This window comes from Macaca fascicularis, chromosome 10 (genome assembly GCF_037993035.2).
Source record: "Macaca fascicularis isolate 582-1 chromosome 10, T2T-MFA8v1.1".
NCBI lineage: Eukaryota > Metazoa > Chordata > Mammalia > Primates > Cercopithecidae > Macaca > Macaca fascicularis.
The window spans coordinates 77,798,144-77,824,026 of NC_088384.1; the positions used below are offsets into that span (position 1 = coordinate 77,798,144).

The 25,883-nt window shown below is 43.3% G+C and overlaps 1 protein-coding gene across 4 annotated transcripts; it reads right to left on the bottom strand.

Moving 5' to 3' along the window:
* Positions 1-231: 231 nt before the first annotated feature.
* LAMP5 (lysosomal associated membrane protein family member 5) lies at positions 232-16,252 on the bottom strand. 4 transcript variants are annotated; one of them, XM_015457789.3, is made up of 6 exons: positions 16,127-16,252; positions 15,401-15,573; positions 14,892-15,023; positions 14,662-14,767; positions 12,805-12,993; positions 232-1,116 (listed from the first exon to the last, which is right to left on the bottom strand). In XM_015457789.3, the coding sequence occupies exons 1-6, from the start codon at positions 16,188-16,190 to the stop codon at positions 938-940; spliced, it is 843 nt and encodes a 280-aa protein (XP_015313275.1). In that variant the 5' UTR covers positions 16,191-16,252; the 3' UTR covers positions 232-937. The 4 variants fall into 4 exon arrangements, with proteins under 4 accessions (XP_015313275.1, XP_065378841.1, XP_065378840.1 ...); XM_065522769.1 differs by lacking the exon at positions 232-1,116 and adding an exon at positions 2,003-2,049; XM_065522768.2 differs by lacking the exon at positions 232-1,116 and adding an exon at positions 2,104-4,211.
* Between the last annotated feature and the right edge of the window lie 9,631 nt (positions 16,253-25,883).

The following is a 25,883-nucleotide window of genomic DNA, read 5'->3' on the forward strand; positions in this document are numbered from 1 at the left end:
TAGATCAACTGGTCAAAAGGGCCATTATTAAAACTATTTATATTTGCCAAAACAAAAATCCATGTTTTTTTCACCTAGAGAAGCCAACTTCCCCCTCATTGTTTCCCTGCCCTCTCTTTACTTTTCCTCTTGCAAACATGCAAAATCCGTCTTCATCTTTTCCTCTTTCTCATCTGGATGCCAAAGAAACCATTTTAGCTTTGTTTTCTTGTTTCAAGAAAGCAGCCGAAGGCCAGAGAGTAGTGTGTTTTAATTCATTTTGAAAAACAAACTCACACAGATTGATTCTTCAGGTCCCCTGACTTGGACCTGGCACATTAAGAAGTCCAAACAACTCTGCATAGTTACATTAATCGTGTTCTTGTGCTGCAAAGTCACTGGATGCGGGTAGCAGTGAAACATTCCCAAGACAATCACTAAACATGCAGAATGCCAGCCAGAAGCATGAATCACTTTCAGGGGTCTTGCTGCAGGGAGCATGAGGTTGTATTTTGTGTGCATTGACAACTGTATAGGATAAGCCAGCTGTGTCCAAGGGAGCAAAGCAACCCCTATTCTTCTGAACCTAAAGGGGTTTCCTCCTCAAAGAACCATGTTTTCAATCCCTAAACTTTGGGGCCAGATACAGCTCCAAGTGGCATTTGTTGCTCTTTGGAGAGTCAAAGCCAAGCCACCATGAGCATGAAAGCTGTGTGAGCCACTCCTTCCCTCCTCCCCAGCATGGAAAGAATAATTGCCATTTCACCCTACAAATCCAAAAGAGTCTTCCCCATCCCTGGGTTCAAGCACGGACACAAGCCAAGCAAGCCTCGGATACCCAGGCCTGTTTGATTGTAGCTATGTTGGTGTATCTCGTGTACGAGGTGGGAAAGTGCTTTTGTTGTTCTACCTGATCCAGTTAGGGGAGCAGGATTAGGGGGTGCCTGCCTAATGGTCCCTAGCCCATGTGCTTATACTGGGATCTGTCCCGAGGGATCTGCACCTGGTTGGCAGTCATTTTGTGGTGGACGTGGTAAATTGCGAGTGTTACCACAATGACGAGGCCCAAGATGAGCCCCAAAATCAGGGGCAAGGTTTCTTCCAGTTGCTCCCGCTCATCCACTGGGCATTTATGCTCTGAAATGGGAAAGAAGAAAAGCAGTAAGCTCTGGTCAAAATATTCTGAATCATAAGTTCTACAAAACAAAAAGGGAAATGGAAGTAAAAAGATTTCTCAAGGAAGCTTTGGGACTATTTTTCAGAAACAGTTTTCCCTAACCAACCCGAAGGTTAACACTTAATCTTTCTACATAATGTATAATAAAAATGCATCAATTAAATAGGACAACATTTAATTATTGGATTCCTGGCAGATGTCAACAAACCATCCAGGTAATCTATTTAAAGGTTCAGAGTTTCACCATTAGACACAATCATCATCATTTTTATTGTTGATTCATTTTTAACTTTTTATTAAAGTAATATGTACACATAATACATTGTATAAAAATATATAAGTTTCAAAAAGACTGAAAATACCAAGTGTTGGTGATGATGTGGAATGACTGGAACTCGTAACACCCCTGTTGAAAAATGTCGTGACCACTCTGCAAAACCGTTCGATAATTTCTAATAAAGACAAACTTACGCAGCATCCCATTCCTAGGTATTTACCCAAGGAAAATGAAAACATAAAGAACACAAAAAGACTCGAACATAAATGTTCGTAGCAGCTTTATTCATAATAGCCTAAAACTGGAAACAACCAAAATGTCCATCAAAATGGAATGGATAAATTGTGGCATATAGTCATATAATGGAACACTAGTCACTAATAAAAAGGAATGAACTATGGCTACACATAACAAAATGAGTACATCTCAGAAATATTATGCTGACACAAAATTGCCAGACACAAAAGAGTGTATACATACTGTATGATTCCATTTATATGAAGTTCAAGAACAGGTAAAACTAACTTTGTGGTGATAGAAGTCAGAATGTGCTTATATCTGGGGAAAGGAACACAAGGGAACTCTCACCTGTGATGGAAATATTGTAGATCTTGATCTAGGTGATGCTCACATGGTTGCAAATATAGGTACAAAAGCATTAAACCATACATTTTAGATTTGTTTATTACTGTGTTATTTTTTATTTATACACACTAATCATACATTTTTATGGGATACATGTGATATTTTGTTACATGCATACACTGTAACGATCAAGTCAGGGAATTTAGGATATTCATCACCTCCAGAATTTATCATTTCTATGTGTGGAGAATGTTTCAAGTCCTCACTTCTGGCTATTTTGAAATGTACAACACATGGTTGTTAACTATAGTCACCCTACTCTGCTATTGAATATTAGAACTTATGCCTATCTAACTCTATGTTTGTACTCAATTACCGACCTCTCTTTAGTCCATTCTCCCCAAAACACACACACACACACACCCATATCCTTCCCAGCCTCTGGTATCTCTCTACCTCCCTGAGGTCAATCTATTGAGCTCCCACATGTGAACACATGCAATATTTGTCTTTCTGTGTTTGACTTATTTCACTTAATGCAATGTTCCAGTGCCATCCACATTGTTGCAAATGACACGATCTCGCTCTTTTCAATGGCTGAATAGTATTCAGTTGTGTATACACACCACATTTTCTTTATCTGTTTAAGTGTTCATCTGTTGATGGACACTTAGTTTGATTCCATAACTTTGCTATCGTGAATAATGCTGGGATAAACATAGGGGTGCATGTAATATATGTAAATTATACTATAATTTTTAAGTAAGTGTAGAGCTTGATGAATTTTTACAAACGAACATCTCATGTAACCAACATCTAGATCAAGAACACAAATGTTAGCAGCACCTCAGCATTGATTTATTTTTCACCCTCCTAAAATTCAAGATAGCTTCGTAGTGCTGAGTCTCCATTTTTTACATAGAACCACCACCAACAAAAAACTATTCTTGGGAGACATTCTAGTGGTCAGTTTGTCAGGCTAACCAGAATTGCATTCCTAGAAACCAGAACAGGCTCATTTGCTTCTTGTGGGTAACTGGTGTCCTTTTAACCAAAATCAGGAGCCACAAGTGAAAAATAAACAAGCTTTACATGTCTCTTCATAAAGTCCAAGTTTTTAAAGTCCAGATGACCAAGTAAACATTTATTAAGTACCTACTGTATGCCAGTCTCCTCCAGAATCTCTATTGACATAGTCCCTTCTCTTACCTTGCCTGAGATCAGCAGAAAGGAAAAGGGATGAGCTTTTCTCTCTAATAATAATTAGTGGAGACTTACTTTCACATATACAGCTTTTGAAAACTGTATACTTGACATTCCTAGTCCCTAAATTAACAGTCAGTTCTAAGCACAAAGATTATCTGGTTAACCCTCTGAGGTACACAATATTATTATACTCATTTTACACATAAGGTAATCAAGTCATAACGATGATAAGTGGTTTGCACAGGGGTAAATGAAGTCTGATCTGAACTCAAACAACTTAACACTATAGTTGGGGCAGCACTTAACAGACCTAAACTACTGGCATTAAAAGGCTGCAGAATCCCAAGGTGGAGCAGAAAGGAGAGTTTGTCAGTTCGGTTTCCTGATCTGCATGCTGGTTGCAGAGGTTCATCCAGCATCTGAAAATTCAACGAGCTGGATACTTATTACAAAGGGGCACAAGGAAGCTTTCCAGGGTGATGAATGTGTTGATTTCTTGATTGTGGTGATGGCTTCACAGGTGTATTCATAAGTCAATATTTATTAAATTACATGCTTAAATGCATACAACAATTGTACCTAAAAACAACTTTTCATATGTGTATGTGTGTATAAAAATACATATATGTATATGTATCTATACAATATACATATATATAATAGAAAAAGACATTCTTCTAGAAATAGCTTTTTTAAAAGATAGTTTGGCAAATGGTAAAGAAATGTTAAGGACTTATTAGGACTAAACTGAGCCTTTCTTCTTATTATAACCAAAAGGTTGGAAAAGAATTTGCAGGGAACTTTTTCCCCCACTATTTGATTCCATTCTAATGAGTCCCAACACTTTGAGGGTCAGACTGGACCGACACATCCATTGCTCCAGGGACAAGACCTGAGATGACACAGTGTATCAGAAAGAGTGGCAGACCTAGAACTTCATGATGCCAGCATTGCGGTCTTCTTCTCCAATATGATACCATATTGCCTCTTTGAAGAGAACAATGAATAGAAATGGGATCATGTGGGGTAGGAATTTTGTTAACAACAAAGGTTATTTATTTTCCTCATGATAACACCCTGTTGCCCATGTAATGTTAACACAGATTGCAGGGTTTGATTGGTTTGCAGGCGCTAGTGGCAACCTCATGCAATTTTTTCTTACTTAATACAATACATTGAATAGAAGCAAATAATTTTTAAAATATTAAGAAGAAATACACTGATTTCAAATTATTTAGTAATAAGGCTAAGTCTGTTTTAAATGGTAAAAATAAAAAAATAAATTATCTCACAAAAAAATAGCAAAGACCTCAGGACCTTCAGACTCTCTTCTGTGCACCATTCCAGGCTGCTACTTGAGCAGACTCCAGGCATCTTTACAAGGTTGCCCTTGTGGCCCTATCCTGTGTCTCTTCTCTTCTTAACTCTCTCCCCTGCAGAGCAATTTCATAGTTACCCAGACTGTCAGACCATGGTTTTAGCTCACTTCTCCCTGCTTACACTCTAGTTGCCCAGGCACACAATCAGCCAGGAGCCCCAAATACAACATCTATCTCCCTAGGCAGAATGGGAGAGGCAATGGAGAAAGAGTTGTGTCTGGGAGCAAGAGCTTACGTAGCAAAACCACTGGAGAACATGGACAGGTGGTGTTCTGTGTGGCCCCAACTACAGGTATTCAGGACAGGGAGGGTGGTGAGTTAAGAAAGCTTCAGGAGGAAGGGAGGTTGGAGTTGGATTGGGAAGAATCCGGGAATGGGGCACCAAACGACCTTGACCAATTTGTAAAGTCATGTTTTCTCTTTTCTCTTGGTTTGTACCATAACAATGAATAAATAGATATACAGATAGATATAGTTGTAGAAATAGAGATATACATGAACTTTTAGTGGTTCCATAGATCCAGATTATCACATCAAGAGGGAGTAGATGTAATGGAACATTGTGAGGGAAAGAGATGATAGTGGGTTCAGATCCCAGATCTTCCACTGTCACTCTGGGCGAGTCTCTTAATCTACTAAACTTCAGTTTCCTGTAAAATCGAGATGACACGTACTTTACAGGGTTGCTGTGAGTGTCAAATGTCATACTACAGAAGGCCAAGCACAGTGCCTGGCACAGAGTAGCTTTTCTATCATTGTTCACTATAAAAATAGAAGTCTTACACATTTAAGTCTTCTATGTACTTCTTTTAAGTACGGGAGCCTTTGGAGCTCAAGTACCAAATGTATTGTTTCTAAATGGATAGTAAAAAGAATGTCTCATATCCCGTTCTTTAAGAAAAATAGAGAAAAGTTGATACAGTATGGTAAAAGAAAGGGAAAGAAAAAATATGCTTAGAATGCTATCATGATTTATTTCTCAGATGATTATCTTTTTTTGCGTTAGGAAAAAAATAGAATTAATCACACCACAGAAAAGGGCAATATATAGAGGATACCAACTACAAAGATGTCAAAAAGTATCATAGCTAATACTAAATCCCTCACTTACCAACCCCTATCCAGTAAGTGGTCAAATAAAAAGGAATTCCTGAGCCCACTCTCTTATCCACTGTTTCAAAATCTGCAAAGCTCTGAAAACAAAAAGTACTTTGTAATCACTTGTTTGGCAGCAAAACCTGACTTAGTCTAATGTGAGGCTGCTTGCAGTTTTCAGTCATCCTACTTAGTATGACGTTTCACATGTTACACCACAGGAAACAGAGATATTAGTATGTTTGATTGCATGGGGCTGCCCTGACTCTTCTGTGGTCTTATGTAATCTATAAACTGTGCACTGCATAGTCTTCCTAAAGTCTAAAATATTCTGAATTCTGAAAACCATCTAGCGCCAAGGTTTTTTGTTTGTTTTTTTGTTTCTGTTTTTTTAGTTCGATCTGGGTTTTAAATGAGGGATTATGAACCCATAAAAGCAGGACATGCTTTTCTCTTTCAGGCTTAAGACAGTGCTTTTAATCTCTGCCTATGACCCATGGAAAAAAAAAACAATATTTTACGTGGCAGCTTAGAGCATATGTACACACAGAGACCTAAAGCAGAAGTTTGACAAACAATAGTTATCCTTGCTTTATGCATCTAATAATTTCTGCTCTATTCTATTCTGTTTCATTTAAAACAATGCTGTTCATGACCTACTAAGAAAAGGTTGTAATCTTTTTTGTGCAAGTATAATAAAACTAAGGACCCCTTCTCAGAATAATGTTTATGAATACATAAAAAATAAAATAAACACAATTACAAGGGAAAGTGAAATTCAGTCATCACATATTTTTAAAAGAATTTCAGATACAGCAACATATGTACTTCCTTATTGGAACACATACATGTTGGTTACGATTATAAAGTGGTGAGAAGCATAAATGTTACTTTGCAAGATCTGCACAAACTAATGTGAGATGAAAATACCTATGATGTCTATTGGTGACAGTCACAGGTACTGCTAGTACTACTGTGGTCTGTCACCTTCATTTGTAAACAAAGGAAGTGCTAAATATTAAACAGAAGTTAGTGAAAATAAAGATAGAAATCTTTTCCTCTGAATTCTACCTATAAACCATATATACCCCAGAGTTAAAATCTTATACTGTAAACTGATTATGCAACCCGCAGATTACAAAACAAGCTTCCTTGTTTTGTATCTGCAGAAATCTCCTCTGATTTCTGCCAGGGAGAAGAATATCTGTTGGCTTAGCCCGGACCTCATCTGGCTTCTGCTCTCCCTGAACCCCTGACTCCCTGTCCACCTCCACAGGACTTAGGGTCCCTCATGCCTCTGCTCTTGGTGGACTCAAGGCTCCAGAGTACACACAACAGGGGCCCAGGGTAAGTGGCCTTGGCTGGAAGAGACAAAAACCAGCCTCATCATTGGAAAGAACCAGATGAAGACAAAACAAACAATAAATTAATAATCTGTGGCTGCCAGTTGCCAACAAAAGTCTTCTCAACCCTTAACCCAAGCGTACCCACTAAAATCATAATTTATCTTAGGTACTGGTTGCTAGATAAGTGTTTTATTTCACGACAGCATTTTAAAATTATATTGACTCCCTCAGATAAACTACAAGAGTGCTTCATTGCACCCCCAATGAACAGCTTTGGGATAGGCAAGGGAAGCAGAGGCAAGCTCTCTGCTTCCCCAGGCTCTCCTAGCACCATGGACAGAAACCGTTTGAAGAGGAGGGCAAGCTTTTTGTGGGCTGTGCTTCTCTTATTGTTTGGCAAGGCAAGATAGAGAAAGGGTTTGACCCTCTTTCCGTATGTTCCCTGGGCTGGCTCTGGACTCCTGTCACATCAGCCAAATGTATTTTGTATACTGAGAAGTTGTTAAGGTGAGTGGGCTGTCGAGACCTTTGACTGGAGACAAGCTGATACCCTCATTGAGATGTAAGCATTCGCTAGACACAGTGGCATCACCACCCAGCTATTTGGGAGACTGAGGTGGGAAGATTGCTTATGCCCAGGAGTTCAAGGCCAGCCTTGACTCCCATCTCAAAAAAAAAAAAAAGATTTAAGTATTGGAGAAGAAAAAAAATAATAAGAGCAAGTATTGTTTGATGCCACTGTATGCCAGGAACATGACTTGCACTGTATACACCCTATCCCACTTGCATTGTATATAACCTATCCCACTAGACTGAAAGTTTCAGCGAGGCAGAAAAAGTTCTTATATCCCAGTACCTAGGTGTAGTGGACACAGACACTGCCCAGTCTTCTTTCGGCATTCACCAGTCCCATATATCCCAATGGGTTTTGACTACAGAGTAGGTCAGAAGTCCCAGGGAGTTCATGCTTCCACAGTGACCATCAGTGATAGATGGCACTTGGTGGGTAAACACTGGTTTTCTCACCCTCAGGTGAGATAATTCTGAGACATATCCTATGCTGTCTCCAGAGGACAGTATCCGAAGCAAGAAATTCTATGACTGGCTAACTCCATGGCTGAAGGCTGGGGCTCCATCTTGGAGTCCTCAACACAATTCTCAGCTGTGTTCATAACAGATTATTTCCCTTTGGCTGCTTACTCAGGAAGCCTTGAGGACCAACTGTCTAGGGTAGCATGTGTCTTGACAGGGAAGTGCCAGGTAAATCACAGGTCTACAAAACTTTCTGGATCAGCAAACCCTTCATGCGTTTGTGACATGACAGCTTGCCACAGAATGCTCTACTGGGGGGCTGGTGGATAGAGAAACGTAAGCCATGTTCATTTCCACTAACACTAAAGTTCCCACAGATCCAGGTAAAATACAGATTAAGTGGCATTTCCCAATCATGATGCTAGAAACAATATTAAAAAGCTCATGAATTTGCGGTACCCAACAAACTCTGTAAATGCCTCTCACACTCACATGCTGATGATAGCTACTCAGCAGGAGCAGCTGTGGCCCTCAGATACTAAGGACAAAAGCTCTGATACTCAAAGACAGGTTCTAGGAGGGAAGCCTTCACCAAGTCACTTCACCTCCCCGAGTCTCAGCTGCTCCATTGTAAATGGGGATCTCAGTATCTTTCTGCAGTTCTGTTTGTTTGTTTTGGTTTGTTTTGTTCGCCCCTTGAGAGATAATTAAAAAGGGACCAACCTATAGGTGATGTCTTTTAAATGCCTGATAGACCTGAATCCTGAATAAAGGGAAATAGAGGTAGCCTTCCTATTCTATTATGTTGTTTCTGACATAGTACAAAAAAGTTTCTTTTTACTCAAGCTATTAGAATACTCAGGCTGGTTTGTTCCCTCCCAGCGACACATCCCCCATCCCATCTCAGCCAGAAATCACATGGGGCTCTCCAAGGGAATTGCGGGCCTTTGATGAGGCCCTCAAGAATTAATTGTGGAAGAACAAGGTAATCAACCCCAAAAGAGAAACAGAGTGCCTCAGATTGCAGGGGTGATAGCTTCTATTGCAGGGGTGATAGCTTCCATTGCAGGGGTGATAGCATCTATTGCAGGGGTGATAGTTGCTGTACAAAGTGTATTTGGTAAATAAATGAGCCAAAGATGGCCTCTGTGTATTGACCTGTAGGTGGTGTATTTCTTCACTGCAGGCTGAGACTTTAGCTTAAAAGCCTGTTGGCACCAAACTCCCACATTTTTACGCATCCAATTATTTTTAAAATAGCTTAAACAAGAAAATTTGCAGCTGTTTAGAGCCTGCCTGCTTTGCATACTCCTTGAAACCTCATGCAACAGCTGTTACCCATTGAAAAGACAGGGCCTTGGAGTTATAAGGCCCCAAGGCACTGCTACCTCTAGAAGCTCTGGGACCCATGGACTCCCTGCTGTGCCGCTGAGCAGATGTCACCTAGACTCATAAACCCCTCTCCAAAGCCCCTCTGCTTTGGCCATTCCCTTGTCCTCTTCTTTTTCTGGATGGCGGTCCCATAAGCCTCCCTCTGGACAGTCTCCTGCTGTGAGGGGCTTCCCTTCTCATAAAACCCTGTCCAAGTGTCTTCCAAAGAAGCGTATTGTGCCCTTAATCCTTCAAACTCTCTATAGTGCTCCATGGGCCAGCAGCATCACCTGAGACCTTGCTAGCAACAGAGCTTCTTGGGGCCCACTCCCAGACCTAAGTGAACCCAACTCTGAGTGCTAACAATATCACCACAGTCATTGCACGTTGCAGCTGAAGGTTCATGAGCAGATTGCTGGGCTGAGACTTTTGTTTGGGGATCAGTGTAGTAGCCAAGTACAATGCACTAAAGGGACTCGTGTGATAAAGATGTCAACCTCCATTTGGACTGCTCTCAGCCCTTGTGAGTGTCCACATACTGACTTTATGGACCCTTTCTTGATTTTCTTATAAAGTCTATTCAGTAGACAGATGTGAAGACTGCCAGGTATGACCCCCTTACACAAGGAATAGACTCTTTGCAGGAAACCATTATGCTGTGCTGGACAATGGCCACGGTCCAAACACATGAACACACAAACACACACACAAACACATACACACACACGAACACACAGACACACCCCTGCAGTAGGTGTGCAGATATATGACATAATACTCCCTCCCCATGCAAGCATATTCCACTCACACACACACACACACATACACTAAAAGCCCCCTGAGCTTCTATTCTGGGGACAAAAGCCCAGTGCTAGATCCTGAAAAGGCAACCAAAAGGAATCTTTAAAATTCCACCAAATCGAAAATAATGATCTCTTACAAAACACAGTCGGGGCAGGTGCTGAGAGGCACAGACAGGAGGAGCCAGGAACAAAAAAAATGCAGTCACACAAAGGCACACTGATCCAGTGTGCGATTCTGAATGAGGCTTGCCACCTCCCAGGAATGTCAAGGGGTAAGCCTGGGGACACCATACACAAGAGAACATCCTAATTATTAGCCAGAAAAGCCTGGAGTGAGACAAGTGTCATTTGCTTGTGACTTCTCTATTCACATTTAGGAAGTTATATGTGGTTATAAACTCTCTATCTATCCAGCAGCCTTCCCTATCTAGGACCTTGAAGTGGATCAAAATTGGTTTTAAAAGAAAAGATACCATTTACTCCATGCAATGAATTGTATGGAGTTTTAGGAAAGTGGCTCTGCTCCTTATTCAGTGCTTATTTATTCTTACTTTATAAACAGTTCTAAAAATCTATGAGGTTTGATTTCTCAGGCCAGAGCCTGTTTGGTGCCATCGGGCTTTTGAGCTAAAGTCTCAGCCTGCAGTGAAGAAGCATTTTCTCACTCTAAGAATTTCTCATTCTAAGCAATTACTTAGAGATAACACAGAATGGTAAGGAGCTAGGAGAAGCAGCAATTATAGCAGCAGTGGTAACAAGAAGTAAAGAAATGCCTAGTAACAGCTAATCAGCAAAAACTAGAAAGTCATTATAAACTATTAAGAGTACCCATATAAACTCAAAAACATTTATGGCAGGGTCCTGGGCACTAGGAAGTGACATTACATAGTCCAATTATTTTCATAATAAATTCCTTGTCATCAATAATCATAATAAGTCAAATTATATTTGATTATGCTTAATATTTTCAGTTTAAGAAAGACACTATTACATTTTATAAATACTTCCATAAACAAAAGGATTTTAAAAACCTGTTAAGGTCTTGACACAGTTTAGTAGCTCCAACTTTATAGAAAATACATTAACATGGGATAACCTAGCCTTACACCTGAACAGGTAAGTGTGACACTGCTTTACTAAATATATGACATTCTGATTTGCATGATATGGCAGCATTTGGAAGTCTCTACTAATTAAATCCACACCGTCAAAATATAAACTCAGTCAGAGTTAACTGGATATCTGCAATATGCCAAGCACTGTGTATTAGGTGCTAATAATATAAAAATGAATAAGAAATGGGCCCTTTTCTTGAAGACAATTTAACTTAGGACTTCTTAAATGCCTTCTCAATAATCAAGGTGGAGGGTGGTGCATTCTGTTTAGTAATAGGTTGAGTGGAAGCTGCATTTTTTGAAAGCTAGATACCTTGGAAAATGATCATAGATGAAAAAGGTGGAGATTCTCTAATATCCTGAACATTGGAATTGTTGTATTCACCGGGGGTCTCCAACCCAAAGAAAGGCACAAACAAAGCAATCAAAATTTTTTCTGATTTTTTTATCCATGTAGAATAAACAGAATATAAAATGTAATAACCTCCTTTGTGAGGGAGAGAGAATAAATGACATGAATCCACTTATCCCACACTTGCCTAAAGTAAATTGTTGCCGGACTTGAGCAAATTGCAGAAATTTTGACTCCCCTTGTGCCCTACCTCTGCGGGGGTGCTGAGAATGAAAGAATGTGGTTGACCTGAACCTGCCACAGCACAGCTGGGTCCCCTTTCAGGGGCTGCACACACTGAGAGACAGCCTTGTTCCACACTCTCAGCAGAAGCAGCTGGGGTTAAATGGCTCAGCCTTCAGGAACCCTTCCCTCCCTGGAGCTTAAGGACATCCTCCTCCTGAAGGTGCTTGGTGGAAAGACTTCTGAGTCTAAGACCTATGCATACACACCCACCCCTACTGCATTCTGGATGCACAGAAACTTGGACTCACAGCAGCAGAAGCTTCAGCTAGAAGTATCCAAGAGAACAAGAAGAAACTGAAGCCCAGAAAGGCAAAGACCCTTCCCCCATCTGTAGCTCTCTAGATTAACTAACTTCTTAAAGATTTTAGCTGCTTTCTCCTTGGGAAGTTTGCATCAAAATTACAGTTTTTTTCCAAAGTGACTTTTTAAATCTTTCTCCCTATAAAGGTTCATCTTTTGACAAAGGAAAGAAGATGGGGAGAGAGGGAAAGATGAAATATAAGAAGGAAGGGAAGAAGGTAAAGAAAAGAAGAAGGAGGAAACAAAGGGAGATAGAGAAGAAAGGACTAAAGTGAAGGAAGACAGGGAGGAGGTTGGGAGGGAGAAAGAAAGAACTACTGAGAAAAGTTCATACATTCAGCTTATTGTTTTTTTAGTCTTTGAAAATTATTAAAGAGACAGGCAGTGTCATTTCAACCTAGAGGAAATCCAAGTGGTAACATCCTGGGGCCCTGGTAGGTCCCTCTCCCATCCTTCCTGAAATAAACTAGGTCTTCTTCCCCTCCATCCCCCACCAGCTTACCTTCACTGAAGACAAAATCTGAGATAATGTCAAAAGGTTGGATGTGGACCGCAGACAGGATCATGGTGACCATCTTCTGTGGATCACTAGAGGCTAGTGAAATGGTTTGTTGAGCTTGACACTCATAGGACTTCCCAGCGGGGGTGACCAAGGCAGAGAGGTGGTGCGAGTTGGCTGTGTGCTTCCCAGCTACAGCAAGATCCCAAAGCAATAGTTAGGCCCCGCTTGCTGGCAGAACTCTCATTGTTCCTAACCTAATGTGCCAGAGAGGTGGTTGTTGCCTCTCAGTTTCAGACCCCACACCCCTCCTGTCCTCTCTGTTCCCTTGTAGGGCTAAGGGCTCTACAAATGGCATCAAGTGGTGATGAAAGACAAACACACCTATTCTCTTGAGAGCCAGGGCTCTTTCAATATTAATTCAGAATTCCTGTTTTGAAGAGGAGAGTGATACCTAAAAACTCAACCCTTGTTACTGAATAATACCTAGGCCGGGCATGGTGGGTCCTGCCTGTAATGCCAGAACTTTCGGAGGTCAAGGTGGGAGGATCGTTTGAGCCCAAGATTTCTAGACCAGCCTGAGCAACATAGTGAGACCCCATCTCTGCAAATACACACAAGAACACACACACACACACACATTGCAAAATTAGTCTGGCATGGTGATACAGGCCTGTATCTGGGGAAACTGGGGTGGGAGAATCTCTTGAACCCAGTAACTCACTCCAGGCTGCGGTGATCTATGATGGTGCCACTGCACTCCACCATGGGGACAGAGTGAGAACCCATTTCAAAAAAGAAAAAAAAAATCCCTAATGATGGAGATTCCAAAGACACAGAAGGAACAGTGACTTGGTTTTCTACATTTCACATGGGCCTGACAAAGCCGGACAGATTGCTGGTCCACTGGATGCTTGTCCTTACACACATACATCCCCTCTGAAGGCCTGCGTCCCATTGCTCATTTTCTGACCTAAGTTTGAGTTTTCCTTTTTCCTTTTTGGTCGAATTTAACTGGGGGACATCCTGCATGTAAACTTTGATGAAAAAGAAAAAATCCTCCTTTTACTGTGATGACAAAAAGGGGTGAAAAGGGAAAGATGACACATGCATTTTTATGTATTCATTAAAAATCCTTTCCCAACTCAGGTGCCTGGGTGATGAAAGGCCTCATTAAGAGTGAAACAGACAACTTATAAAGAATAAAATAAATTTAAATGTGGTCTTTGATGGTTTCTGCAGATAGGAATATTGTTATTTGGGGGATGAACGCTCCTTTTGCCGAGGAGGATCTGGGTGAGTTGTCAGAGGGATGGGCCAGAAACGCTAGTAAATTATACATGGTGCAGAGTCCACTCTCAGCTGGCTGCAGTCGATGACTGAATATCCCGTGCAAGCCACGCTGCCATGCGCAAAAAGACACTGAAGGCCGTCACATCCTGACCGAAAAGGAAAGTCGCACTGCCCCCTTGCAGTTTTAGCGCATAAGAAACAAAACCAGGGTGCGGAAGAAAATTAAAATGCAGCTTTGCCCTTCTCCGTGGTCCTTCAAAGGCCAAATCATAAGAGGTCGTTTTGAAGACCAGGGAACGGCAGATCTTCAAGGGACTTCTCATCTAGGATCAGGCCACGGGTGACGTTTGGGTACCCATGCCTGTGGTTCCTGGCGGATCTGCAAGGCCTGAGACCCAGAAGACTCATGGGCACTCCCGCCTCTTCCGCCCTAAAGAGCAAGCCGAGAAAGACTTGGCCTCGGAGCGCAAAGCCTGGAACGGTTTCCAAAACCCTGAGGAATTCTCTCTCCAAGTCTGCTCTGCGAGTTCCCAGGCTCCTTGCCCAGCCATGCCGGCCTCTACTCACCACTGACGGCATCTTTGAAGTGGGTCTTCTCGGAGGAGTCGTAGACAAACTGCACTTTGCTCAGCCTCCAAGTCGCCTCAGGTCCCTTGGACGTGTTGTGGCTTTCCTGTTGAGCCAGGGAGGCGCGCTTCAATCGCCCCCGCAGCGTTTGGGTTCTTAAACCCGGGGCCCGCCACTTCCCACACCCACGCGCAGCCTGCGTCCCCTCTGCCCGCTGGGCTCGGAGTTACCTTTACAAAGAGCATTTTGAGTGCGTAGGCGCGATCCACCCAGAACACTTGCAGCTCCGACTCGCTGTGGCCACAGCGGCCCTTCACCTCAGCTCCCCGGGTCAGTGCGATATCAGCCTGTTCTGTGATCAGCTGGGAACACAGACGCCCCGCGCCCCCTCAGCTCGCCCGGCCCTGGGGCGGGGGCTGTAAAGGGCGGCGCGTCCAAACTCTGGGTTGCACGCTTGGGCGCTCCTTTGCGCGCGCGCATCCCAGGTTCCAGGAACATGCAGTTAGATGCTCTACGTGCAGCCCCGGCCGATAGGGAAGCGGAGAGAAGGGGGTTTACTTTCAAAGCAGGCAGGGGAGCAGAAGGCATTACAAGCTGGAATCCCCATGCAGCATTCAGGGAGCAGCCTGCAGGGGTGTGGGGAAGAAGGCTGGCAACCCAGGTTTCCGAAGGGCCTTGAGGAAGGGTGCCCTTCGCCCTGGAGCCCTAGGAGGAAGCTGAGGGGGAAAAGATTCCTTACATCTACGTAATTGCTGGCCCACACATCATAAGGTACAATAAATTTGGCTGCAAACTCTGCCATGAGACACGTCGTCCCATTTTCCCGCACCACAAATATATCTTTTTCAGGGTTAGTGGAAAGGCCTGAGAGATTTTCCACTTCTTGTTCTGCCATGATTTGAGCCATTGTATCTGCGGAACAAACAAAACAATTCCATCAGTTCAGGACTCAGAGAGCCCAGGCGCCTCGGGCGCTAGTGTGGGGAAACAGTGGTCTGCAGGCTTTGGAGTGACAAAGTTCTCTGCCAGCAGCTGTGCGCTCTACGAGCCTTTTCTCTAGCCCGGGTCTAACAAGCTTCATTCCTTCCCTGTTAATTAATAATGAAAATACGATTTTAAAAATAATTTAAAAATCATGACTTTGTTTGTAATATAGCTGACCGTTTTCTACATCTTGGGATTTTAAACTAAGTATTTCTTGCCAATGCTCTGACTTCACGAAGCTGGCCTGTCTAGGCTCTGTCTGCAATATGCCACACAGGTGTATGGCTCTCACGGGAATTCCCTGCCACCGGCGGGGGAGGCCCTGCCTCCTGCCCTAAAAGAAAAGAAAAAAGAAAAAAAAACCCAGCAAAACATTAAGGGCCATATTTTTTTATCTTAAGCTAATTGGCTTTACTTTGCCGGCTCTGTTCTCTGCACAGAGTGCATCCTGTCCTCTCCCCGTCGCCAAATCGCTACTCACGGAACAACATCAGGAGAACTCGAAGTCTGTCGACGCTGGGGACCGCTCTTCCTTGGAGATCCATACTCGCAGTGCAGCGAATGAGGCCAGCTGTGCTACTGCAGAGGCCGCCCGAGAGGGAATCCCTCAAAGTCGCCGCTGGAGTGGGCCGGGGTGAGCGAGGGGCGGGGGACAGAGAAGGAGGAGGGAGGGAGCGCGTATTCTGTGAGCGCTGGCTAGGACTCCGTGTGGAGTGCGGCACCGACAGCTGCTGGCAGAGCAAATCAGCTCACTGCAGAGGAAAGGACCGCGCGGCGAGGGAGCTGTCCACGGCTGCGAGTGCTGAAAGCGATCCGATTGTGTGGCAGGAGTGGCTGTGGCTTGGCTTCTGCGGAGGGCCAATGAGATTTGGGGGTACCTAAAATTCTCCCTGGTTCTGTTTCCTGTTCTGCAATTGCATCCGCAAATATGCGTCTGTTCTGAGAAACTTAACACCACCCTCAGACTTCTTAAATCTCCTTATCAGGTACAGTTATTACATGGTGTAGATACCATACCACTGGAATGGTATCTGGTTCCTGAAAGAAAATGCATCTGGTTCCTGGAAGAAAACGGTGGAGCAAAAATTGTTGCTGCTTTGAGGGAGGAGGGCTATGTAGGAATAGAGAAGAGAAAATGCTATGGCAACAGTTTCCTGAATTTGGAGACATCCCTTTCTCTCCCTTGCTCTCAATGAGCTCATGAGTTTAAAGTAAAATTGACGCCTCCTCAAACGAAGCCATCAGACAATGCAGTAGCTCCATGTGGGCTTATTTTCCTGTAAATTTTGCTCCCGGGAGCATGAGGACTCTGAACTCTGGGATCACCTATCCTCTTGCATTATACCGTGACCACTCAGCCAAGAAGGGATGCAAGCAAATCAGAAGTTTTTGAGAGTTATCTATTATCTCTTAGGACAGAAATTTTAGAATTATGCCCTAAATAATGTCACATAGCTATGTAAGAAAAACACACACTGATACTACTCTAAAGCCTCTAGTGGAACAGAAAAACAAATATTACTGGGCTAATTCCTATATTTACATATTTGGTAGCTTGCTTATTTTTAATTTTTGCTCTATAAATCAGAATACAGCTTTCAAAAATACACATGCAGTCCTCATCAATTGTAGTGATGTCCAAATATTTTATTCCTTAGAAGATATTTCATGATGCAAATAAATGTTGTATCAGTAATATAATGTTATAAAACAATGTCATAACAAAGGGAAAATTGCAAAGTATTTCACCTGCATTATCTAATTTGATTCTCTCCAATCTTAGAAGGTAGGCAAGGAAAGATACGAGTTACTGTGGTTTTACATACCCCAAAACTGAGGCTCATCTAAACTAAATGATCTTCCCAAATGTCACATGGTCAGTTAGAATTAAAATACAAAAATCACATGCTTTAACTCTGTAAAGATTATCTTCATTTCTCCTTACATAATATTTTTACTCCATATTTTGATTTCCATAAAAATCTTTATTCAATATCAAATATTAATCTGAAACCTGAAATCTCTATCATTAATTCACATTCTTGAAATTTATAGAATGCTGTTTTAAATATAATCACATTCTGACATATCTGCCACGAAGTATCTATATAATGCTTTGGCTTTCAAACATATTCCTATATCAATCATTAGATCACTAGCAATTCAAATTATAAAGTAATATTAAAATTGATACTATACTTTGACATTTTGACTCTCATGCTTATATTTCAGTGTTTCATCCAAACATTTCTCAAGAGCTTTACAAAGATGATTATATATAGAAGAATTGGTACAAATTTTACAGGAGAACTTAACAGAAATGATTTTATACAGAAGATTGATATAAGGTCAATTCTTACCAGTTGAAAGTGGAAGATATAACATTTGTATGTGTTACATTTTTTTCACGTTAGCAATCATTATTAATCACTTATTTTCCTGCAGTAATGGAAAACTGGAAAACAATGAGACATGTAATGAAGTATTTATTCTCTCTCTCTCTCTCTCTCTCTCTCTCTCTCTCTCCAGTATTTTATGAGGACAGAAATTAGTAGATTTCAGTTCAGGATTCACTACTTATTACTTTTGTGATCTTCTAAAGATTTTATTTTTTCTCACCTGTAAAATTGGTACAATAACTCAGAGGATGGCTAGTTAGACCAAATGGGCCAATGAATATAAAAGCATTCTAAACAAATTACAAATAGATCCATAAACACTAACCGAATATGTACTACTTCTGGTATGCTTGATGTTTTGAAAACCAAAAGATATTTATCATTACACAAATAGGAGAGATACCTATAAGAGATTATGACAATTTCTCTTGTGACATGTTATTGCAGATATCTTCATTATATAAGTTGCTAAAAGATCAAATGAATTAATTATCATCTGCCTTAATGATAAAAGACTAAATGAGTAGTAGCATTGGTCATTGATCTTAAAATGTTGTAGTTGATTTACAGATCAGATGGTTGTTCCTTTGAAAATTACACCTGATATAAATGATCTCTTCGCTGACACTGGAGAGTGTACCCTAGAGTACTCAAATGAGTTGAAAAAAGAAAGGAAGCAATTTTAACCCTTTTTGGGGGGAGGATTATTGTCAAAGCACAATCAGTTCAATGACTTTTTAATGTTTAATCTTAAACATGGCTAACAAATGCCCATTAATTTATCATCTTATCCACTATGATACATTGCAATAGGAGTTGGGTCATTATACCTACAACTTTCACTTACATTAATTAAATATCTTTCTAATCATTCTGAAAAAAGTCTTTGGTTCTCTAAAATAAGCAAAGAGGTGATCAAGGAGCAAAATTTACCATTAAATTGCATTTTAATATATTAACAATGTTTCCCAGAATTTGTTCTATTTTTCATTTCTCAAGTCTAAAAGATGGTAGGATAAATTGACAAAAATATGTATACCTGCATAGGTGGTGACTGTGTCAAATTTTATTATTGCTGTTGGTGGTCAATAGAAATTGTTACGGTGTGATGTGACCTAAATACACTGGATTTGGGATCTCCTCTAGATCCTTTAGGTCCTTCAAAGGCTGTTTTTCCATTCATATAGATACTTACTGAATTAGCCTTTATGAATCTCATGCCATTGAGTGGTTGCTGCTTTATAAAAGTGCAAGAAGAGGCCCCTGCATAGAACTTTCAATTTAGATGAGGAAAAAATAATAATTTACATAAAGATGCCAGTTAGCCTGGCACAGTGTCTGCATAAATGTTTAGGGGGAAAAAAAGTAAGACAGGCATCCCAGGTGGGAGAGTGGTTGAAATTGACCAAAAAAGGCCTCTTGGAGAAGGTGAGTCTTGAAAGAAGTTGACAAACTGATGTAGGGTGGAAGGAAGGATGCAGATAGAAGAAATATCTATTGAATAGGGAATCAATGCAAAGATGTAACTCTTCGTCTGTCCATATTTATCCATTTGCAATAAAAAGCAAATTAGGCCCTAAATTCACAATGCCTTACGTACTATAGAACCCCTATTTTATTTCCTTATTTGATAATTTACCCACATATGGCATATGTAAAAGAATGGTATATGCAAAATTTATTATAAATAAAATTAAACTTTTCAAGTTGTTAGAGGCATCTTTTTATACTTGGTTGTGCAAGCAATTGACTTGTTTTTGTAGAATCAAGCAACAAAATTACGAAAATTAATGAACAATCCTAATAAGAAAGGCATATTCATGAGCGTCAAAAGGAAAAGGCTGGGCTTTGTTGCAGCTGAAATTTGGTTTATTGGCATTTCAGTCCACTTTACATCAAAGTGTAAAAATGTACTCCTTGCTCTGTTGTCCCCACAGACATCAAGCCATCCCTCTGCAACCCACACGCAGACAATGGAAGCACACCCGAATAACAGAAGCAGAAATAATTTAAACAAGCAAGATGCACACAGCTGTTAAGCCAGACTTTCTACTCACCAAAACCTTTTCTTGTGTTCAGTTTGTCATAGAACAATTATTTCATTTAATCATTGCCTTCGAAGACCTTTGCAACCCTTTCTAGGATCTAAACCCTTGTGGGATAGAAACTGAAAAATAAATGTATGCACAAGAATTATTTTTCAGTTTCTATCCCACAAGGGTTTAGATCCAGAGCAAAGAGTACAAAAATAAGTGTCTGCCTGAGCAATGTATGCACCAGAATATTTTGCGCATACATTGCTAAGCTCTAGAATCTTTGGAAAGTATAGGAAAATTGAGTTTAGGCTCCAATGCACTCAGTCTGCATGCCCTTGGTATAATTTCCCTCATCCTAGTACTTCTTTGGTGTCTCCTGCATCTACTCTAATGAAACAATGGTTATTTCTGCAATAAGGGTAACCAGTAGAGGAAATAAACCACCAGAATGATGGCCTTTTTATTGGCTATGTTCACACTAAGTCCTGAAAAAAAAATCATTTATGAGTTCATTTAGAAGAATTGCCTTCACCATAGGGGAATATAGAGAAGAGCATCCTTATAGTAAACCCTGAATAAGTAAATGGTGAGGGGCCAGGTAATCATTCCTCAAAATTTCAGTAGCAAATAAATCATTTTTGTCTTTTGAATCTGTGATTAGTTAACTGTTTTGGTCAGTCTTACATTTTGGGTCAGTGATACACAATTCACTCTGCTATCTCAGCAGTGAGGAAAACCTTGTTAACTTGTGGGCAGGGGACCTTTCTGTAAGGTTGAATTAAAAGTCATTTGAGGATTTTAAAAAATCTTTAATAAGTCTGTTCTCCAAGAAATGACATCTGTCACAATAGGCCTAAGGTTAGACAAGCTGTGTCTCATGTAACATATTTTGCTACCTGAATTCTGTGACAATGCAGTACCCTAGATATCACAGGAGTTCATTGTTCCCTTGATTAGTCTCTCTCTCTCTCTCTCTCTCTCTCTCTCTCTCTCTCTCTCTCTCTCTCTTTTTGAGACTCTCACTCTGTCACCCAGGCTAGAGTGCAGTGGCACAATCTTCACTCACTGCAACCTCTGCCTCCTGGATTCAAACTATTATCCTGCCTCAAGCCTCCTGAGTAGCTGGGACTACAGGTGTGTGCCACCATGACTGGCTAATTTTTTGAATTTTTAGTAGAGACGGGGTTTCATTATGTTGGCCAGGCAGGTCTCGAACTCCTGACCTCATGATCTGCCTGCCTCAGCCTCCCAAAGTGCTGGAATTACAGGTGTAAGCCACCGTGACTGGCCAAGTTACTCTTTTAATTGTCTATCTGAAATTATCTGCATATTAACTTGAAGATGTGTTTGGAACTAAGGAAAACTTATATTAATGGCCTTTGGGAAGGAGGGTGAGAGCAGAGTCCAGAGTCCACTGTCTCCTATTGAAGCTTTGCTGGCATTGTAGCTGGAGTCCTGGAATTCCCTGGGGTGCTCTGATGTAAGTTGAGGACTCTCTCTCTCTCTCTCTCTCTCTCTCTCTCTCTCTCTCTCTCTCTCTCTCTCATTGTGAAAGCGTAGCAAGATGTTTTAGTAACAAGGTAGTCCAAAGAGGAGAGTGTATTGGAAAGGCGAATGGGATGGGAGTCTAAGAAGCGATATGTTAGTTATGACTGTATTACTCTATTAGCGACAACATCTGGAAGGAGTGGCTTCATTTCTCTGGTCTTCGACATACATTTCCTAAAGGATCGCTCCAGGACTACATGCCCCAAGCCTCTGAGTGATCTTAGTAGGGAAGTAATCTAAGCAATATCCTCTGGATGATGTGGGTGGGTGCTCGGAATTTCATTACTAAAATTTAATATCTGAACATGCAGGAAGTGTGCGTTGCTCATGGTCTGTGGCGTTACCTTTGGATGGCGCGGCGGTAGGTTGGCCTGGTTGCTCATGGCTCAGTATCCTTGGGCTGGCACGTGCGCCCACTGCGGACTCCAGACTTGACAGCTTCTGCTGGCAGGAAGGAAGATGCACTCTACTGTTGGGCGCTTCGCTGCCTGCACCCCTGCCTCGCGATGTCCTCAGCCTGGGAAAGACGTCAGCGCTTTGCACCGGAGTTGGGTTGTTTGGCACATTCGAGCAGCTGCTCCGGGTATAGCGGTGGATGATAAAACTCATGCCTACTTGCAAAGGCAAGGTCCACACGGGCTCCAAAGCTCAGGGAGAGAGGTCAGTCCCGGGGCTGGAGCTGAGTATGTTCGGGCCATGGCGACAGGAACCACGGGGTCTTTAGTGTTCGGGTACCTAGAAGAGTTACACCCGTCACAAGAGTCCATTGTTCCCTTAGTTACTGTTTTTACTTGTCTATCTGACAATTTTAAAAGGGGACAAAAGTTCCTAGTAGCGTGTCTTGGCTCCTCTGAGACTTTCTTTGGAGCTCTTATGCCCCGGGAAGCCTCTGGCAACCTTGCTCTGGGGCGGGGAGGATGGGCGATGAGACAGACCCTGGCGATCAGTGGCCGCGGGCTTCTCGGGTCCCTACCCTGTCCAGAGAAAAGCCTGGAGACTACTAGAGGAGGCAGGGTATTAAACAGAGGAGAGGAAGGAGACCAGGTTACAGAGGCTTCGGTTCTCTTTTTTTCTTTTTCTTTTCTAAACCGCCAACACAATATCCGTGCCGAGGGAAATTCCCCCGACAAGCCCCAACGGTCTAGCCTCCAGGTAAAATGGGGAGGATACTGCGTTCCAGGGCCAGGGGCGCGCGGGGATCCTTGCTGCAATTTGGTCCTGGGACAACCCCAGGACCTGTACGAGATTTTCCAAACGGACAATAGATTCTGCTCGCTCAGAGGAGATCGAAGCAGAGACTGCCAACTAGGCTCCAAGGGTGCGCAGAGAGCCCAGGCGCGTACTCAGAGGAAGCGGTATCTTGGCGCGGGGCTGGCGCCAGCCCTGGAAACGAGTGGGTTCGGGCCCCAGGACCAGAAGAGAAGGTGGACTGACTCATTGGTGTTCCCTCTGTAGGGTCCCTATTCGCTAAGCTAAGCTCCATGCCCAGAGAAGAGGGACTGAAATTCACACCTCCTCCTACCTCCAACTCCTTTAGGCGCCCAAAGCTGCTGGAGGCTCTGGGCTATGTTAAGACTTTTTTTCTGCCGTCCTTTCATTCTCCAATCTGGGCATGAGGACGCTGGAGAAAGGACTTCTCCACCCTAGATCGGAACTGGAAGACAACTACAGTCTTCCGCCTTAACGCCAGACAAACCGCGGGCCCGCCCCCCGGGGAAGGTCTCCGCCGCTGAGGCTGCTTGGGAGCTCCGGTGCGCACCCCGGCATGTCCGGGTCCAGCAGCCCGCCAGGTCGCAGGCGGGAGGTAAGACCCCGTGTCTGGCTGCGCTTAAGGGTGGCCTGTCCCCGGCCTCTCTCCCCTGGTCCAGTGAGGGCCAGATACGAACTCTGGGAAGCCTCACACCTGATAAACGCCCTGGGGATTTTTTCAACAGCCCCTCAAAATAAGGGTATGAAAACACCCCATTCGGTTACTTTTTTCTCTAAGGTAACCATTAGGGTTGTTGCAACTTAAAAGCAGATTTGGGGGTGCCCCAGCCTTGCCCCTGCTTGTGAGATACCCCAGGCCTCTGCTGTCCATCAGAGGTGTCCCTTGGCCCAGTAGCCCCGCGTGGGCACCTAACCCGGCAGGCTATAGGCCCAAATCTATTTCCTCTCCAGGATTATCTAATTCTCCGGGGCCAATGTTTTTCCTCTTCTTCAGCGAAATAGCAGGGTTTATGGAAGTTTATAGCCAACGCCTCGCCTGCAGCCCCGGGAGTCTCAACCCAAGCCAGCCCAGCCTTGTAGCCCAGAGCAGCAAAGCCACAGCAGGCAAAGCGAGCTAACACGGGTCGCGCGGAGGTCGGGAGCCCTGGCTGCGGCGGCGGCGGCGCCGGGGCAGTTATTCCCGGGTGACTCTGGGGACGCGCGCAGATGGGGGACGCCTCCGGCTACGCACTTGGGGCCAGCTGCAGCTCCCGGGAGCCCGGCGCTGATGGATCATCTCATTTCCCGACTTGATGGGCCGAAACCTGGGATGGCTGTACCGGCAGGGGGAGGGTGGGCTCAGGGACAGAGGGGTAGGCGGCCCTAAGTGCTGGATTTTGGTTAGGGAAGGACACATTTCTTAGAGAAAAAAACTAATTTCCCCTCATCGCGAGGTTATGATCCGTTTTTCCATTTTATGGTCTGAGCACAGGCGCCGCGCCCCTTGTCCCCATGGACCGCGCGCGGGCCCCGAGTGCAGTGGCAGTTCCCGGGGGCGCCTGGGGCCTCTGAGTCCGCCCGCACTGCGCCAGTTGGCATCTTTTCCCACCGGAGGCTGCGGAAGCAAAGGACTCGCCCTTTCAATTCCTGGAAAGAGCCCTGGGGGCATGTGGGCCGCAAAAACCTTCCTTCCATTCCGGGCCCACCTAAAGTCCGCATCTCCCCGTGGACTGGGAACTTGGGCTCTGGTCCGGTGCTCGCCCCGAGCCTCGGGGCACTGCGAAGCTAAGGGCCAACCCCGTGCCACAGCAACCAGTTTGGAGCAAGGAGGCAGAATAGGTGTTGAAAGTCGGGGCAGTGGTGAGGGAGGGTTGTAGAAGGGTGGGTGGGAAATGCGCATCGAAATGCTTGAATTCCTTCTGTCTGATCCTCCAGCAAGATTAAGAAAGTCGTGTATCCCCTGGGAGGGAGAGGCTGCACATCCCTGTCCTGACACCCCGCCCCAGGGCTCAAGCGGGAGTCAGAGGGAATGAGAAGAGTGGGAAGTCCGAGGCTAAGTTTGGGTGAGAGGTGAGCAGATGAACTGGAGAAGGGTGGTGTTGCGGGGGGATTCCTGCCTCTGGGCAGTAACTAAGAGTTTTTTCCTTTCAGCTTCCCAGAATCTTTCTCCATCTCAAGAAGTGGAACTTGGACTCCGCTCCAAGGCCTTCCTCCTTGGCTGGGTCTTGGAGAGCACTGAACAGATCTCAAACCTGGGATCTTAATGAATCCCAAATCTGGGTGCACCTCAGCAGTATACACTCTCACGGACCAGACTGTCAGGAAAGCTGCAGCTCTCTAGAGGGCCAGGAAACACCACATGGTTCAGGGCATCTGACAAAGTGCTGCCCAAAACCCAGAGCTGGTTCTGAGACCAGTAACATCACTGTCCCCTGGAGACTGCAGGATTGCAGGCCTCACCTAGCCCTACTGCATAGGAACCTGCATCTGAGACATATCCAAGGACTGTGCACAGTCCGGTTGGAGAAGCCTTTGCCTCATTTACAGAACCTGAGTTTAGCCATTGACAACCTGTTCAATCCTGTTCCTCCCAGGTTCCTCTTCATCATCTGTCACGTGGGAGCTATTCTGTAGGTCCTGGGGGGGCCCGTATGCACTCCTGAATGCACTTCAGACCAATGGAATCAGAATCTCTAGTTTGGTGGAGCCTAGGCAGCAGTGTGTGTTTTAGGTGTCTCCAGGTAATTTTAATGACAGCCAGGAATGACTAGTGTAGAAATATCCACTTTACAGATTAGTTAGATGAGCTAAGATAAGGCCTGGGTAAGACAATATGTGTAGTGTTAAGCCCACTGCTCTCTGTAGCCTGATTCATTCTGACTTCAGCAAGCATGGCCTTGAACAATACTTAATTAGCCAAGTATGGCTAATTAACTTTGCTGTGCCTCAGTTTCCTTACCCATAAAATGAAGTTGATAATAGTGCCCACCACAAAGGGTGTTTGTGAGGATTTAGAATCAAATGTTTAAAATCGAATTCAATAAATATTAGTTTACAAGGTCAAATC

Excerpts from the sequence above, each read along its gene's own strand:
- LAMP5 (XM_015457789.3), bottom strand. The coding sequence starts at position 16,190 with ATGGATCTCCAAGGAAGAGCGGTCCCCAGCGTCGACAGACTTCGAGTT. Across the intron at positions 15,574-16,126 it reads AGTTCTCCTGATGTTGTTCC|ATACAATGGCTCAAATCATG; the intron begins GTGAGTAGCGAT and ends TTTGTTCCGCAG. Across the intron at positions 14,768-14,891 it reads TCAAAATGCTCTTTGTAAAG|GAAAGCCACAACACGTCCAA; the intron begins GTAACTCCGAGC and ends CTGGCTCAACAG.